The sequence below is a fragment of the Sturnus vulgaris genome, chromosome 2 (assembly GCF_052056855.1).
Source record: "Sturnus vulgaris isolate bStuVul1 chromosome 2, bStuVul1.hap1, whole genome shotgun sequence".
In the NCBI taxonomy this organism is placed as follows: Eukaryota; Metazoa; Chordata; class Aves; order Passeriformes; family Sturnidae; genus Sturnus; species Sturnus vulgaris.
This window is the reverse complement of record NC_142244.1, coordinates 38,743,930-38,763,075: the sequence shown is the minus strand read 5'-3', so window position 1 is coordinate 38,763,075 and position 19,146 is coordinate 38,743,930. Positions and strand designations below refer to the sequence as shown.

The 19,146-nt window shown below is 37.6% G+C and overlaps 1 protein-coding gene across 1 annotated transcript in view; it reads right to left on the bottom strand.

Annotated features, from left to right (window-relative positions):
• The window catches only part of TMEM135 (transmembrane protein 135), a 157,139-nt gene that overhangs the window by 52,413 nt on the left and 85,580 nt on the right, over positions 1-19,146 (bottom strand). The window contains exon 6 of the mRNA XM_088159340.1: positions 5,467-5,513. Within this exon, the coding sequence (XP_088015466.1) occupies positions 5,467-5,513 (47 nt within the window). The remainder of the gene's footprint in view (positions 1-5,466; positions 5,514-19,146) is intronic.

Here is a 19,146-nt window from a genome sequence, read left to right as displayed (position 1 = left end):
ACATTTTTAAAAGAAAATAAAGGCACTTTGAAATATCATGTCGAAAATACTGAATAAATTACAGGATATGTGTTTCACAGAGAAAGAAGAGCAAATAGCTGTAATTTGGGAAGCTAGAATTTCTTTAATGAGATAGCATAAAGGACTCTATGAACAAAAGAACCTTTCTCAAAGGTTTTCAGTGTCTTTACACAAGTTTCAGTACTCTACTTTAGTAGCAGTATATGCACTGCATCTGCATTTCTTAGGTGTTTTTTTCTCACTAACCATTTTTAATCAGCACATAACATATAAACGGCATTAAGAGATCAAGAACTTTCTGTTGTGAGCTATGCAAATCCTGAGTTATGAAAAACACGTCCTGCTTTGTGAAATCACAGTAACCTTGGATTGTCTGAAATTACTGTTTCAGAAAAAACCACTTTAGCATTTATCTCTAGAGAAGGCAGCCTTCATCCTCATCTCATGATCAATCAATCATCAGAAACATTCAGCTTCCCTTAATAGCTGGTTTCAGCTCATAGGTGGAGCTTTGCTTTCTAAGGTTCACAGCAGATGAATTAACATGTGCATATTATAAGCTGGTAGTATATGGTCTAAGGATTAACTACTATAGCAACCAGTACTGTAGTCTGCCAACACATATACACTCAAATTTCTGGATTTTCTAAGTTTATATGGATAGGAATTCTATGTAGGTGTTCATTTATTGTACAGAGATTGTAAGTTTTATAAGTGGATTTCTTCAAGCACAAAAATGCACAGCCATTGCATCACCCTTATAAAAAAAATCCCTTGTATATTGTCCAAAATGAAACTGCTACTAAAAAAACAATTTCACTGTGTTTTACAAATACATATTTTACACATTGTCAAATCTCTCCTGCTTCTTCATTTCTATATAATTAATCTAGAAGAGTATTCTGGACAGTACCACGAATTATTCAAACTGAAATAAGATGGCATGAAACCATGGTATAATCAAAACCTTTCTACCCACAAACTTAATTCAATGCAAACTGCAATTTAAAACACAATTAGAAGCATTAAAGTGCACTTTTATTACAAAACACTTTAAGAATGGTCTCTGAGGACTGATCAAGTGACCTCTCTGCTGTCTTTTCTCCCTGAATGGAAGTAGAGTTGGCCAGACTGTGCATACCCAGAGGTATTTTCACCCAGACCCCCCTATACCTGGTTTCTTTAGGAAAGTAGCACTGTGAAGAAGTCTTACTCATAACATGATGACAGAACAACATCAGATGACACCACTAAGTACTGGGTTCTTTGAGTAAGTAGTGAACACTCAGTGGAGTTCAGTATCACCTAAAAATTAATTCCTACGGATAATATCCTACAGATATGAGAACATTCCTCTCCCCTGACACACTTCTGCATCTAAGACTCTTAGGCAAATATGGGTGGAAGGGAAACAATCCTGTTTCTGCCTATACGTGTGAATTAGATATACATGTCAAATTCTGCTATACTGTGTATACTACAGCTATCCACAAATGAGTAACTCATCTTAATTTCACCACTTCCAGTGGAGCGGAGCAGAAGCATTTTGAGAAAAAACAGAGGTCCAAGTTAGAAGAAAAGTACCACAAGACAAGGATGGAAGAGAAGAAATAAAAAAGTACTGCACGAAAATATGCTTCCTCTGTCTGTAAATATAACTCTGTTGCTTGTAAACCTATCATCTGCATTTCAGCTGCTTTTTTCCTAGTATATTCTTCTATTTTTTCCTGTCTCCTGACATGACCTTTTTTTTTTCTTCTCTTTGGTCACTCTCTCCTTCCTTCTTCCTACTGTCTTCCTTTGTATGTTGCTCTTCTGAATTTACCTTTCACTCTGACTCTCCTCTCACTTCAAGTATTCTGGAGTAATTATTCCAGGTTTTTCCTTCTATCATTTCAGTTCTGTAACCTCACTTCTTTACTCCTGAGATTTAGCACCTCCTTTTTCTTGTCCTGTAGCAGATGCAATAATGTTTGAACAGCCCAACAGAATTTGGGGGAAGCTCCAGTGATAAATATCAAGGTTGCTTGGTGACATTTTCAACTAGTATGAAAATCCTACCTCATCAGCAGACCATTAATACAGAATTTATTTAGAAAACAATATAAGACAGAGATTATAGTGAGATACTGAAGACAACCAATATAATAGAAAAATAATTATTCAAATAAATCAAGAAGAACAATGCCTATGCTTCCATAGACCAAGACTCATACATCTGTTACAGCAGTATTTCCTGCAACAGTAGGAGTGGGTAGGAAGACACCCACCTCACGGGAGAGGTATCATCATGTTACAATTAAGTGCCATATTAGATTTTTGTCTTTTAATGGATAACTATCAACCAGAGCACTGGCCTTCCAGAAGCAACACTATGTAAACTCAACTTTCCAGGCTGCTATTAACCTGGTAACCTGAAAGCTACCCTGGAAGCTGTGTGATCTATAGAACATATCTCAATTCTTCCACAAAGAAAACAGTTTTAAACTTTCCAACTCAGATAACTTTTAATCCCCTAGATTCAGTTAAGATCACCTAAAGTCATGCTGGTATGCAGTCCCTTAAAAATGACCAAAGTCCATGTGAATGCTGTGCAGCATCTCTGTTCTCCAATGCTTTCCCAATCAGCACCACTGGCTCAGTCCAATGCAGCTACCATGCATCACAGTACAAGCTGTGCAAGGAAAATTATTCAGCTCAAAACTACCTGGAGCAGAAATAGCAGCCAAATTTACTTAAACCTGGAGCTGTCAGGAATGCAGTGCCAACCAGGGCCACCTACTAGGGACAGTAATAATTTTTAAGATCAGACAACCCGATAACCTCAGGAAATGCAGTTTATATGAACTCAGAAAATAAAAGACTACTTTGCTTTTATTCCATGCAACATTTGAATCCCAAGCATCAGTCAGACTTTCATGGTATAGAGGCAGACTTATATTAAGTCTCTTTTTAGAAAGGTTTTAAGCTTCAAATTACACCATAGAGATATTATTGTTTTATCTTTAATAATGAAAGACATTTTATATGATCTTGGTGACCATGGCTGCTACTGCTCTCAGTACCTTTGTTGAAATTTTAGTTGGGTGGAAAGGACAAAAGGCCACTCTGGGAACAAGTTAAGCACAATGCAAAAGAGAATTTTCTGGTTTTTAAATCAGTGAATGCTTGTTAAGAGTAAACAGCGTTTTATAGTCAACAGGTATATATTCTACAAGCCAAACAGATCTGACTTTGAATAAAATGTTTATTCCAAAGTATGAATGTGATTTTGTCAGTTTGATCCACTTATGATTAAGAAAAAGGCTGAAGGGATTTCAAGCCATTAAATAGGAAATGTAATTTAATGACTCTCTCAATTACTTTCTGCTTTAGATGACAACAGAGACAGGAAGACTGCCTTCCCTCAGACTCCACACAGGATTGTTCCAAGGCTGTCCAAAATCTTTCTGAAGGGCATCAATGGTTAATTCACATATTGATTCAGACAGCCACCAGCTCACAGTCACAGCAAGTCCAGACAAATGGACAACTCTGAGGCCTGATTAAGTGCCCTCTCCGCTGTCTCTTCTCCCTGAGCAGTTGACCAGACTCTGTGCGTACCCAGAAGTATTTTCACCCAGACCCATCTATACCTGGTTTCTTTAGGAAAGTAGCACACTGTAAAGAAGTCCTACTCATAAGACACCAAGGAAAAAAAAATCCTCAAAAACTAGCCTGTGCTAATTATTTTTGACAAACCCGTCTTAGCATATTCATTGGTGTTTACAAATAGATCTTTTTTTTCCAATAATTAAACTAAACTTGAGTCTCTGTTTTAGTTCCACTGTTAAAACACAAAGACGAAAGGAATCAAATGCTGTTGATGATTGCTCAATAGGATATTCCATCAGCCTTAGCATAGAGTCACTATTTTAGGAGAGAAAGTGGTTTGGAGTGGAGCCCATTCAACTGCCAGTGTTTCTATGTCAGGTCAGGGAAAAATCCACAAAATATATCTGGGCTCTGTGTCAGTTCTCACCTCCAAAGAGGCTACAGGAAAGTTGGAGAGGGAGTTTTTACAAGGGCATGTAGTGATAGGATGAGGTATTGGCCTCAAAGTGAAAGGGAGTTGGCTCAGATTTGATATTAAGAAGAAATTCTTTACTGTAATATGCCATGTAGTGGTGAGTCACCAGAATGATTTTCCTGACTCGTCTCTGTGGAAATGTGCAAGGCCAGGCTGATGGGACTTTGAGCATTGGTTCAGTGGAACATGGCTCTGCTCATGGCAAGGGTGGTGGAACTAGGTGACCTTGAAGCTCCCTTTCAGACCAAACTGTTCTAGGATTCTGTGATTTAACTTGCAGGTTCTCTCCAAAACACCACTTCATTACCAAAGGCATCGATAGGAGACAATTAGCTTCCTTCAAGATCATACAACATTTATAGTTTTGACCAGAGTTTCAGTGCTCTGAGTTTGTTGGACCAGCATTCATGCAGACAGGTGTCTAACCTCAACCTCACAAGTCAAATTCTCAGAGACTGTTATGGCTTAACTCAGGGACATAGAAGAAAATAAAGCAAGAAGACTGCCAATGCAAGGCTCTTAATAGGTTATAGATGAAAGGAGGAATGCTTCTATCGAAGCCCTTAAATTAACAGCCCTCTTCTATCCACAGACTGTTCTTGGCCAATATCCGTAAGTAATGGAATTATGAAAAACAAGCTGCAGCTTCCAGAGTTTTGCAATTACCAGGGGATCATACAGCTTGAAGAACCATAGATGACTGCATGCCGCAGAAAATTCTAAGTCAAAGGGCTGTAGTCAAAGGTCATTTTAAAAAGCAACTTTCCAATTCGAGATATAATTAAGAAAATTTGAGAGGTCTGGTATTTAAAGGGAAGTAAGAAATTACATACATATATATTGCAAATTGAAAGATTAACAAGTCATTAAAAGGAGTGTCTCATTCACCTCCCACTACTGCAAGTTTTAAAACATGAATACAATTCATAACTTGTGAAAACATGTGAAACAAGTTTATTCTAAAATTGAAAGAAGATAGTTACACCTGCACACAAGTAAAATATTTGGTATTATTTAAGACCACAAAATTAGCTTTTTCTGCTCTCCTCTATTTGTACCAGAAGAGAAAATGTGATCTGCCATGAGCTCTTAAAAAGAGCCATGAAAAGCAGATTTTAGCTGTTTTCACACTATATTAGATCTCCAGGGTCTAACTTAGGAGATGAAACTCCTTAAAGTAATCAATATATTCTCCAGAAGACTCAACATTTCCCTTTTTAGCCCAATTATGTTCACAGTACTGGATGATGCCATTGAAGCACTTCAGTCAATTCAGCCTGAGTGAAGAATATAGAGAAGAATACAAAAAACCAGCAGCTCTAAGAAATACTATTCAAAACATTTTTACAACACAAATAGCTACATCAGCAACATACCTGAAGAAGAACATGAACAGAGCAGCTGTGATGCAGAACAAAAGGACCTACAAGAAGGAGAAAGAGTGTTATTACATAACACACTACTACTGCTTGTTCTGGATCATGAAGATTTTTATAACTTTTACTATAAAAGCTATACTTTATTTACATGCTCGAGGGGCCAGAATGAAAGCTTGTCTGAGTCTACCAAAAAGAACTGCCTACTTTCTAGTGGACTTTGAATGATTCCTGTAGACGCTCACAAACTGAAAGACAAACCAGGGTAGTGGGACAAGGGACACAGCAAATGGCACCAGTTAGAAGCATCTAAGACCAAGTAATAAAAGATCAAGTAATAAAATAATTATAAAGCAAAAGAATTTAAACAATAAAATATTAGAACTGAAATTTAAATATCATATTTTAACAATCTTTGCTTTTGTGATTTATTCAAATATCATACTGCTAGGTCCAGTTTAAAAGGCATGGTGTTTAAAACATCTGTATAGACAGCTGCTTGTGCTGAACTGCTTTCCAGCAAGTTTGAGAGTAGATAATTCTATTCCAAATTAACAGCACCCTTTCTAATTGTTTGCCTTAGTGCTAAGGTCACTTGAAGCAATCCTATCTTGCTCTGTATCATCAGTTTGCTCATACAAGAGTCATTGGGCAAACTTAGAAGCTCTCCAGCAATGAGGGGAACATCCTACTTGCTCCTGCCATCCTCTCTGCTGGGACTTAGAGCTGTTACCTTCTCCTTATCACCTGCACAGGGACATACAAATGCTGAAGAAAATCTGCCTTAATCCACTTCATCTTTGCCAGGTACAACTCACAAGTAAGAAAATATTGTTTTGTTCTAGATATACTGGCCCATATTTACACCGTCATTTAGGAGGCAAAATCCTTACAGAAATATTGCAAGTCTTTTGGAAAATATTTGCACCTATTTTCAAGGGTTGAAGAAGTTTTCATCATGAGAGGATACAGACATCTTATGTGAGAAGAAATGGAAGAGGTGGCAGAGGTGTAAATTAGAAGGTTATAAACACATAGAACAGGAGGCTGCTGTGTGTTAAAACAGATCAGAAAGTGTGACAAAAATTTGCATAGGAAATCTTTACAATGAATTTCAGAGAAAAAAAAAAATCTTACAAATGACACCGTTTCCCTTTCTAAGCCCTCTGACATGTGACTTAAAACTAGGTCACTTGAGACATTATAACACCTGCTGTGTAAACTACCCACTTTTCCCTTTTCCTTCATCAGTACTATTATACTTTATTAATCTGCATCAAAAATATGAACATCTGAAATAATTTTATACAAAATCATTAGGGCAAAGGTATATTTCATGAGGGTAATGGAATATTTCATTTCAAACTAGCAGCAAAAGCAGACAAGCAGACTTGTTTTTAAACATAAATTCTACTCAAAAAGATCTGCCCTAATCTTCTGAAGGTCAAAATGTATTTGATCAGTCAAACAACCATCAGTTCTCTGGAGGTTATTCTGGAGATGCAGGGAGAAGGCAGCTTGACAGCCTGAGCAACAGTATTGGGATATAAGTGAGAAATGGCAAAGAACCAGTTTTCTGGATGATGGGGGGGGGAGTGAGGGGGGTGTGACAAAACAATAAACAAAACGAAACTAAACAAAACGAGTATGTCTTTGCATACTAAAAAGACTTACTTCACTTAAACAGTCCTTTTCTTGTCTTTTTTTCTTTTATTCCTTTTTTACCTTTTTTTTCCCCCCAGTAAGTTTGATCATAATCTAACAAGTATTTAGATGTATCATTAAGATGCCCTCTGACCTCTTTGTACTCCAGGCTAAAGCACTGCAGCTCTCTCAGCTTGGGAACATAGGCACTGGACACAACACTATAGACGTGTCTCAGCAGCACTGAGTAGAAGGGAAACATCACCTTATTCAACCTGCTGGTAGTGGCCTCCTATGCTGGAAGAGCTCTTTGCTGGCTCATATTCAGCTTGGTGCCCACCAGGATCCTCTATTCTCTTCTGGAAAGCTGCTTTCCAATGTCCCCAGGATACACTGGTGCCTGGGGCTATTTCTCACCATAGCCATGACTCAGCCCTCGAACCTCATGAGGTTCCCATGTGGCCATTTCTCCAGCCTGTGGAGATCCCTCTGGTTGGCAGCACAACCACCTAGCGTGGCAATATCTCCTCCCAGTTTTGTATCACCTACAAAGCTGCTGAGGGTGAAGCCTCTTGGCTCCAGGTCATTAATAAAAACGCTGCTGACCCGAGTATGACCTGCTGGGGTCACCCACCAGTGACCAGTCTCCTGCTGGACTTTGTGCTGCTGACCACAGCCCTCCTCGCCTGCAAGTTCAGTTCAGCCAGTTTTCAACCCACATCATAATTTTGTCTATAACCCATATTCCATTTAGCAAAATCTAGAAACTAAAAATACTGAAGGCCTTGTTTAATCAACCTCTATAATTTCCAGATGTTGTGCAGAACTTAAAAATGTTCCTTGAAAAATCTAAGATGTGGATGACCTTGGGCAGGTGGGGAAGCAGGAACTGATACCAACTTTTGTAAATGAGAATTTCAGGGAATATTAGACCATCAATCAGACCACTTCTAGTATCTACAACCATACTGCAATATATATCATATGACACAGGCAGCTTATAACCAGCTAGATAACAAGATAAGAAACAACCAACAATAAAGAATTAAAATTAGTGGAATTTTCTTTTATGACAGATAATTTAAGGAAACAGGTGTAATTTTTCCTAATTTTAACACACCTTGATCGCAGTCGCTTATGCTAATTAAGTAAGTGTGCACAGGGCTGCTCAAAAACACTGCAGAAGAAAACTATCATAGCTAGTAGCTCATCATCAAACTAAAAAGCATTTAAGTGAAGTCACTAAAGAGGTTTTGCCTCTCTCTTCAACAATGATTTAAATGATGGAAAGTGATTTAATTGCCTGAAGCCAACACAATCAAATTCAATTAAAATGCATATGAAGTAGTTGGCAGGAGAAATCACATACATAAAACCAAGAAACAACTGTGTAGGCAAGAGTATAAGGAGTATGTATGTATGTATACAAGAGTACAAAAATTCCACAGGTCACAAGTAAGAAGGCACATATAATGCAATGCTGTAGAGAGCATTGTAAAATACTAAAGACTTTCAGAACCAAAGGCAAGACGCTACACTAATAATCTCATGCTAGCGACATCAGTGTTGGGAGCACCACTATTAAAGAAAAGCACTGACAAAACAAAGCAGTCCAGAAGATCATAATGGAAATAAATGGCCTGTACGGTACAACTGTTGGAAAATTGCTGAAATTATAAAAGAAGTAGTTAGTGATGAATATGAGAACTATTTTAATATAATTATCATATACTGATAAACCTGTCTCATCAAGTACAGAAGGAGGAAGGCAGAGTTACATCTACAGCAAATAAAGCATTGGTTAGATAATAGAAAGAGCTCTCTCCAGGGTAGTGGTACACCAGAACAAAGCTGTCTGTGAGATTGTGGAATCTCCTTTATTAGAGATGCTTAAGATCAGTAGAGGCAATCATATCCAAGAAATGCTTTGGGCACGTTTGACAGGGTCTTTCCAATATTTACTCAACTGAAGGACAGTAAACAAGACCCAGACTCTTCTACATTAAATTCACAGCCCCATATGGAAAGTCCAAACACTGCCTTATCATGGCACAAATAAGGCAGAAACAGAAGAAAAATTATCATTGTGCTCCAAATCTAAGCTATTTTCAAAATAAGCCTTTTTTAAACTTTTCCCCTGTTCTAGAATTTTTTTGCAATATCCTCAGTACAATATGCAATATCTATTTTTGTTTTTAAAATAATTATATTTTTTAAAAAAAGAAAATACTAAGGCCTACTACAGAAATATACTTCTAAATATTAAGTGAATTTAAGACTTCTACTCCAGTGAGCAGATGTCTCTCCTGGGATTTTTCTTGCAGAGTCCATTACTTTTTGATTTACAATGGAAGACCAACACAATGTACTTGGCAACATACAGACCTTGAAACTTTCCAGCTGAAGAAACAGATACAAGCAGAAAACCTGCATGTTGCTAATGAGAATGATATGCCCTAAATATTTTAACAGCTATGAAGAGATGCCCATAGGTTACAAGGAAAAATCCTTATGCTCCAGGACAGGTTAGCATATTTGGTATGTGAATACTTCAATTTAATTCATTACATTATACTTTACTGTGCTATGCTAAATCTTAATAAAAAAATAAAAATTAAAAGGAAATTTGCTGACAAAATGAAGTTTTTTTTCCAGATCTCTGTTGGCTGACAAAGCCAGTATTTATTTTTTTCCAAGAAAGTTTAGCCCTCATATAATCAGCAACAGGAAGTGACATCCGGCAGACCCAGCACTGAGCACGAAACAAAGAGCTCTGGGTGAAAGTGGTTACCACTTGCCCTGCTGACAGCAGAAGACCCAGTAACACCAGTAGAAGCAGCTCACAAATGACCTGCCCTCTCACCCAGATAAAAATCTTGGCCCAAAGAAAGGAAAAATAACACTGCTAAAACTATCAAAACTACTTGAGTCTTGTGTATTCAGGCTTTTCCCACACATTACTCAATTCTGAGGTTATGGGCATTTTCTTTAAGCATTTCCATTATAGTCAGATTTCCTGGGGTACAAAAGGTCTCTGATTGGAGGCTGCTGGTTCTCCCCTACAGCCAGAGTAAAGAATAGGACTGAAGTCTGTGATAAAGGAACACAGACCTTGTAATTAAAAGGAAAAGCACTGAAGGTACTCGTAATCTATTTAATGAAGACAGGAGGAGGTAAAAGAGCAGATCAGTGATATTAGCTGGTAGAAGCAGCGTGCTGGAGAGCAACTCCAGAGTGTTGGAGCTACAGCTCAACACTGCATAGTGCTACTACCAACTCACAGAAGACCTAAAGCAGCTTCAACCACTGGCACATAACACTTGACTTCCAGTGCATTCATAAAGCCTGAAAACCATCGCCTTCCTGATCAACCACTTTGCAATGTATGCAAGACCTACAGCTACACTTGATAAAAACAAAGTTACCACTACTCCTCCTAGATCCCAGAGGCTATGTGCTACAGAAAACTGAACTGCCAGCTAAAGTCTGTCTGCGGAAAGGTTTAGTGATAAAAACCATGGAAAATTAAAAGCCCAGTTTAAATAAGATCCTTCAGTAAATAATACTTGAGCCAATTTCTTCCAAAGTTACAAGATATATAACTGGGATATATATATAACTAGGAACTTTGTGCAGTTGGTTACAAATTTTTACTCTTAAAATATATGATGCAGAAAACCCCAACTATTATGCTTTTTTTTTTCCTTAAAATAAAGACATTCATCCACAGAAGAGTTTACTGCTATCTCTGCTGCTAGAGGTTATAAACCCCTCTCACCTTTATAGACACAGTTGAATAGTAGCATGGTAACTGTACTAGTATCATACCAGGGAGATGCTCCATGGGACTTTTGACTACACAATCTATTTTTCTAATTTACCCCTACTTCAGACATGAAGAATGATTTGTTGTACCCAAAAGCCATTCTGTTTTTTTCCACACATATTAATTAATCTAATACAAACCAAAGCATCAAAGCCCCCAAAGCTACACTTGCTTGCAGCTCCAAAATTTTATTTCAAGGTGTGCTATTACCTTTAATAAAGTGTTTTCTACAATTATTATCATTAAGATTATCTCTTAAGCAAACCCCTTTATAAGAAAAACAAAACAAATTAAAATAATGGAACTAGCCATTCAGATTAATGTAATGGTCTTGTACTCCATGACCCAGAAAATATATATGTATGGAATATATCTTTTCCACCTGCACATTATATAACATCCTAACGAACAAACTGTCAATGAAATACATTGATTAACCTCTTCCAATAACAAAATAGCTAGTTTTAAAGGCATGCAATTTTCTGTAATTTTCTAGTAGTCAAAACGGATGGAAATCACAGTCTTTCGGAGGAACTACACAGATAACCAGAAGTCATATCAAAAGACACCAAAGAAACCAAAAAGAACTCACATAAACGCAGGAGCTACATCACCTTACATTCAACCTCTTAAAATCTTATCTGATGATCACTCTTACTAATATAGTTACTTTTTACCATTATTTAACGCCTCAGGCAAGAAATTATCCCAGTAAACAGTTCCCTGATGGAATTAGTCACCATCAGCTAAGACAGCAGTTCCCATGTGACAGTTACATTGTCACCTATATGGGACTAAAAGGGAACTTCAGCCCAAAACCCAGGAGGTGCCAAGAGTATCAGCTTTACCTCTGAGATTATTGCCATGGACAGCACTTACAAGGACACCATGGAAAGGAAGGCCAAAACAGCCACTTAACAAAAGATTACATCAGCAAATTACAAATGGGTTTGGCAAAGGGCTTTCCTGAGCACTGAAGCAGTTCTCCTCATCTCTACAGAGGGAAGAACTATCTATTCATTGTTGGTTCCATCTATCTATCTATCTATCCTATCCTATCCTATCCACTTATCTGTTCACTGTCCCAAGTAAGTAAAAATCACTTGTGGAGGTCACTCGTTCCCCGCTTCTTAGGCTGATGTTCTTTTTGGGCAAGTACAGCAGATTCTCCAGAGCACAACTCTACTCCCACCAGTTAGTAAGCTAAACAACACCAGGAGAGGCAGATGCATAAAGAAATTCAATGCCCAGGTTACACTATTCGCTATAAAACTAAAGCCAATGGAATCTCAATGGTTTCAGCTTATTCAAGAGAAGACAGGGAGGTGACTAGAGTACCAGTCCATAAGAACAAAACGATTCCATAATTTTGTAGAAAAAACTCAAATGACAGCTAGAACCCGAAGTCTTGTGCAACTCAGACTAGTAAAATGGCAACTTTTTCTATGGCGACCAAGATTAATTAATAAAATGTGATTAGACTGGTTTGTGTACACTTGATGCAGTTGGTGATGAGATTCACCAGTCACTATTGATCAGTATCCAACTGGATGATTTATGGTCTCCTGCAGCATCAGATTCATAAAAATAGTATTAATGATAAATATCTCTAAAACAAATGCATTATAAATACTTAAACATGCATTTCTACACACTTTAGAAAAGCTTCTGAATCTGTTATTTTTATTTAAATTTCAGTATTGAATAAAATATATACTTCAGGTCTGTCAAATGATTTATTAAAGCTGTAGTGAAAATATTGTGAAGACTGAAGGAAAAACATACTCCCAAATCCTGCAGCAGCTTCGGCCCTCCTGCAACCCTCCAGCTCTTCATGTCCGAGTCCCTTGCTCCTCTCTCCAAGGCCAGTGCTGTATTACAGATGGCACCTTAGAGCACCAAACAGCGCTTTAAACAAGGCCAGGGTCTTTTCAATGACCATTTCTACACTGAACCACAAGATCCTTATTTCTCAATCCCCCGGGGAGAGAGAAGGAGCCAAGGGGGAATGCAAAGTGCTCTGTTTTTCTTCAAGCACGTACAGATCTGGAACAGAAACTCTGAGTCCAAGATCCAACAGCTGTAACAGAACACATGACACCACCATCCAACATTACTATCTGTACCTGCTGGGTTGGAACTGTCTAGTTACTGTGAAGTCATATGGAGTCTCTTTTCTTTTACATACTTATCAGGAATTGTGATTTACTTTTTATTTTTTAATTTCCATTTAAATCTCTTTATAATATCCCTTATTTTTCTATTAGGAATACTCCTCAATTCCTAAGAATTGCAGCAAGCAGTAAAAATGAGCTATTCCATTCTCAGTGTTGCCACTGCTTATTAAAGAAGTCACACAGTTCCTGCACAGAAATGCCATTAATGAAGTTTTTAAAACAAAGATGTTTTATGTTGAAAATAGGTTATCTGGTTTTGTATGAAAGCATAAGGACTTAGAGAAAATGGTGGTTGTCCTCCACCAAGCTCAAACTTCTAGCAATCCCAAAGCCAACTGGAAATCCTGAAATGGAGCCATATCTCTCCAGTAATTTCAAGGGATGTAAGGTTTTTACCTTCTTTCTATAGCTGATCCTGTCAAATGAAAATCTTTGTAACACCTTATCTCCTTCTCTAAGTGAAATACAGCATATCTGGGGAGAATTTCATGAGCTATCAAAAACAATGGTGAAAACTCTTGTCATACCCATGGTCATCCATATAATGATTATTTTCCTAGTTGAAATTAAATAACTTTTGAAGCAACATTGCTGCTGCTTTAAAATTTATAGGCTTCATGAAAATGCTGAAAACAATTTGTCAGGCATTTATTGGGCACAGGGCCAGTTCAGCTACACCTACAACACTCAGCTGTTAGAGGCTCCTGATTTTTTTTCTGCCAGCAAGTCTGAAGCAATCTCTGGGCTGATAAGATCAAAAGAAACACTAGTACGTGTTATTAAACAAGAGATTATATAGATTCTTGTTAAAGCACTGTTGTTGGATCACGATTAAAAGATTACAATTGGCAAATACAGACCATAACTGAGCCAAGACCAGGAGCACCTGCCAGTCTCAGAAGAACAGCAATGAATAAAAAAAAAATTAAACCCTTGATTTTCTAGTTCACAAATTCCGTATATATAATATATATTATACATATATTAAACATATATTATATAAATACACACATACATACCTATAACTAAGCATTTCAGCATTCTTATTTGTTTTCTCAAAAAAATAGGTTTCTTCGCCCATTTTTCATATATCTACTAGCCAGAGCAAACAGTGACAGAGCTACTGAACACCCTTTCTGGAAGCTTCTCAGGAGAGTCCACTGCTTTCAAGAATGCACAAGGCTTGAGAGACAGAAGAACAAGAAAGCAGTTGCCAAATTAAACCATAGTTTCATTACCAAAACAAACAAAAGTTTTGTATTATACCACCCGAGTGTACCGAGTTCAATTTAAAAATCTACACTTCAAATCCATATTTGAAAATCTGAGACTGGGTCACTATGATGTCCCTACAATCTGACATGTTCCTCAGGATGGCTACACATCTTGCTGCACAGGTTTGCCCATTGCTGGGCCATGCATACAGCCTGAGTTGAAACTACAAAGTACTTTCAGGCAACATGAATGTATTACTCCTCCTCCAGCACCTTTTTTTTGATGATTATTCCATGTGTCTTCTGCTGGCACAGAGATGCACAGAAAAACAAATCTTAGACGTGACCCAACTGAAAGCAACTATTTTCTGCTCTCAAGGACTGAATAGGGACATAAACACACAGCTTAAGCCACATGCAGATCAAAACATAGCTAACATACTAACAACATAGTGAATTCAACCAGCACAAGAACCTCCTTCCATCATAATTTTGACAAATAAACGTGAAGTAGTTGTGAATTGTTCAAATTATATTGAAAAGGAAGAATTAGTGATATACTTGAAATACAGCACTCCATATGAAAATTACAAAAGCACTAACATATCTGAGTATTAAATCCACATGTAAGCTAAAATTTAAATCTGGTCACTTATCCTACAAGAGCTTTACAAATGTAGTAAATATTAAAAACCCAATAAATTTTCTTAGTAGTCTGTGCAGATGTCTTGTATTAGGCTTCTGAACATAACTGCTTAGCTCATGTTACAAATATTATCCAAGATTTCATCTCCACCACGAGAATTTCTGCTTATCTGTCTCTTCTTCTTCCAGAGTTCACAATTACTGAAGAATTACAGGGTTTGATATTACCTTTGTATGCAAAAAGGAACTGCAAGTTATTTGTCCTTAAAACCTTACAGGTATTGAAATTTTGTTGCTGTGAAGTAGATGCATTAAAATAATATTATAAGCACAACACTGTGCAAGGCAGCATCATGAAAGCCACTGCACCCAGTAATGATTCATACTGGTGACATTTCCTAAAACTAGCAGAATGTGATGAATTTCTGATAAGCATTAAAAGCCAGTAAAGGCACAGGGTTAAAGAGGTAGAAATAAATTATCTATTTTGATAATTCGGACATAAAAAGCAGGGTTTTCCCACTGTTGCAACCATTTAACTATTACGTAAGTGTGCATTTGATAACTGAAGTCAGTTAGGTGGACGAATTTTAAAATGGCTAAAAATTTTGGCATGCTCAGATTTATTGTAAGTTGACTACAACAGACAAATAGTTATCATTTAGGGTCAAGAGCTTCCTGCCCCACATGCCCATGCCCACAGCTGCCCCCTCTGTTCTGCCAGCTGAGAATGTGGGCAGGGCATAGAAAAGGCTGAGGAAACCAATGGAGCAGCCAGGAGAAAAACACATTAACGAATGTGCTCAGAATTGTGCATTTCTTTTCTTAAAAATGCTGTACAACTAGCAGACGCCTACAAAAAATGCTATTTATATATATACACACATATACAGCAGTATTTTCATGTTTACTAATTGAGGAAAAATATTTAAAATTGGTGATAATTATTTATGTTTGTGCATAAACCCTGGCACCTTGTATGATGTCATTTAACATTCCTGTATCTCTCAACAATTTTGGCAGAGTTTTTATTAACATTGTGAACTACATGCATTGCTTTGCAATTAAGAGCCCCCTTGAGAACATAAGGAGGGGGAATAGCTACACTGATAAGCTAAAATGCCTCTCACATTTCCCTAGATAGGAGCCTCCACAATGTACAGCTGACACTGGCTGTCATCGTAAGACACAGTCGGCTCCTCAGGGGAACGAGGGCTCTTGAAAAGTGTAACATTTATGTGAGCATGTTAGGAAAGAGAATCAGACCTGACTGGAAGGGGGTGAAAGCACTGATTGTGTTATCTGTTGAACACAGGAGTTCATGCTGCGATGGAATTACTTCCCAGTGAATTTTCCTGAGAAAGTAGAGATACTCTTGTGGCATGCGAACGGAAGGACTTGAGTTCCCACCACAGGTGTCTACTCCATCCCACCGCTGGAGGCTTCTCCTCCCTCAGCATCCACATCACTGCAGTAAGCCAGGGAAGGGGCTCAGGCTGCTGGTGATGGCTGTGCTTCAGACAGCAACTCGTTCTGCTTTGAAAAGCCCTTCCAGTGGTCCTTTTAACCACCTCCTACATGGACACTGAGTGGAAAGAGGAAATGCTAAGCAGAACCTCATTAATCACTATTATAAACTGTTCTAGCTTGATTCACAGTGCCTCTCCCCATCTTATCAAGCTATAATATTCTTAGACCTAAAACACAGAAGCTGAAAACTGATACAGAAATCAGTGGAAAAATCATGTTTTACTGAAGTACTTAATTTTAAAAGATTACACAGCAAAGGCCCACACACCAGCAAACACCCATTCTTTCTCCATTACAGAACTTTATTACACCTTGATTAAGTAGATTCTGTTATACTGGTCTTTCTCCCAGCAATTTTAATTTTGTTTGTTTGTTTTACCAACCATCACTTTAGTGGGAGATCTGTCATCCACTTCCCCTCACAACAACTACAGGTTCAGGAAAAAGTCTTGGCACTAGCTAGAGAATGCTACTGAGAAGGCAGATTTTTATTCCTTCTGCTATTGTTACTACCACCACAACACAGAAAAAAATAAGATTAAAACAACACAGCAAATTGAAACAAGGTTAGCATAATATTATGCCCTTTGGTCATTGTTTAAATATTCCCTTAGATATTTAAAAGTTGGTGTGGATGTTTATTCATGCCTAGAGGTATTACTCTGTTGCTGATCCAAAACCAGAATACAACATTTCAAAACTGGTACGTAACAAAACAACTAAAATGGTGACAATTTCATTTATATTAACACCCCTGCCACATTCTGCTCTGCAGCTGCACCTCTCTTACCCTTTCCTGTCCTCTGGGAAGGGAGCATGACTGTCTGCACACAGCTTCTCCTGCTGAGAGCTGAGGAAGGAGGGCTGCCACAAAGGCTGTCCCAGACCCTCAAATTACATCCTTCATGGCACCAATCATGGTGGATAAAATTCCCAATGGCAAACCGCATCCATACAGTGGTATCAGACCAGTAGGAAAAGGGGAGAGGAAAAGAAACCGAAAGGGACAGATAATGTGGGTTACCTGGTTTACCAAATCTCCTGAGTCTGCTCCTGGAGAACTACAAAAGTACTGGGGTACTTGGTAATAACATGATTTTTACTTTTTTGTACCTCTTTTAAAATATAAATGAGGACACACTCAAATAGTGTCACAACTGTGCAAAAAAACACCTCAGAGAAAGAAGTCACCTTGATACAGAGAGTTAAAAAACCCTTGACAAGCATGTAATTACCTAAGAGCTGGTTATCAAGATCTAAACCAATTCATCTGAAAAGATTATTTTCATTTAGCAGTATTAATCATTACCGTGAAAATTAACGAAAATCTGATTCTAGAAAGCAGTTGTGCAATCCACTGAGGTAACTGCAGATAGCACCCATGCCCAAGACGATAGTGTTGTACCCTGAAAATTACTGGGAACCTGAAAAGGTCACAACAGGAAGAATAGCTGCATATGTAACTGACTACATAGCTAAATTTAATGAGTTCTTAACACTGTTGCAGTGTTTTCAGGCTCAGTTGTTTCAAATTTCCGGGCACGTTTTAGGAAGGTACTCAAAAATTTCAAGATCTTCATTGTTTTACACAAATAATGTAAAATACTACATTTTAATGTGGGAATGCGCGTTATCTCATGTTAGCCAAGGAGCTCAGGCTCAGCAAAAGCAGTTCAGCAAAAGTACCCATAGGTGGTCATTTGCTCCATTAAACTGATTCAAAATTTTCAAATCACTGCTGAGAAACTCTGTATTTCCCAAGCCGAGGTGTGAGTAGATGAACTGCCAACTAATGAAATAAAATTACATCCAAAACAGGATTATACAAAAAAACAAACAACAACTATTAAACTTTGAAGACAATGGATGATTATAATGTAAATCAAATAACACAAACTTTCTTGGGTTCAAGAATGACCAGTTGAAAACATCTTTTCATCTATCAGCTACTCCCAGACAAGCTCTATAGTAGGAACAGGACTAGGAACAAATTGTGGGGCCAGTTCCCTACTGCACCAAAATATGCTATCTTAGTTGTACTCAAAAGCATAAAGAGCTATGAGAACATCTAAATGCAATGCAACAACACCAGAATCTTCTCTTTCCAACCACAATTTTGTCATTTTTATGTCTTTAATGCTGGAAATAAGAGCTAAACAAAGTGTTACAACTACGGTTAATGCAAGGGGTTAACAAATTCAAACTCAGAAAAATGTAAACTCAAGGTAAAATTTCTTTCCTGCAAATTGTAGCAATGGAATTGAAATTAAACTGCATTTAGTTTAAATCCTATTATCACTGGAAACTCTTTTTTAAAAGTCAGCAGTTTTGGCATAATTATGTTTCTGGCCTGTTTCCTCAACAGTCTCAAAAGACCTTCCTGTAAAACAGGCTTAAGTGCACATCCTACTCTGTAAAATGACAGAGTGCATAATATCAGGGCATCCATCACATATAGATGTGCTTTTCTTTTCCCAATAGAGCACGTAAGAACAAATCAATCAACCAAAAGAAGATTTCAGCATATCTTAGTGAAAGTACCCTGAAACAAAGACTTCTTTCTGTTAACTTGATAACAAAGACAACTGAGGTAAAAGAGGACATAAAAGGTTATCTCATCAAATTTCATTACTCCATATTTATG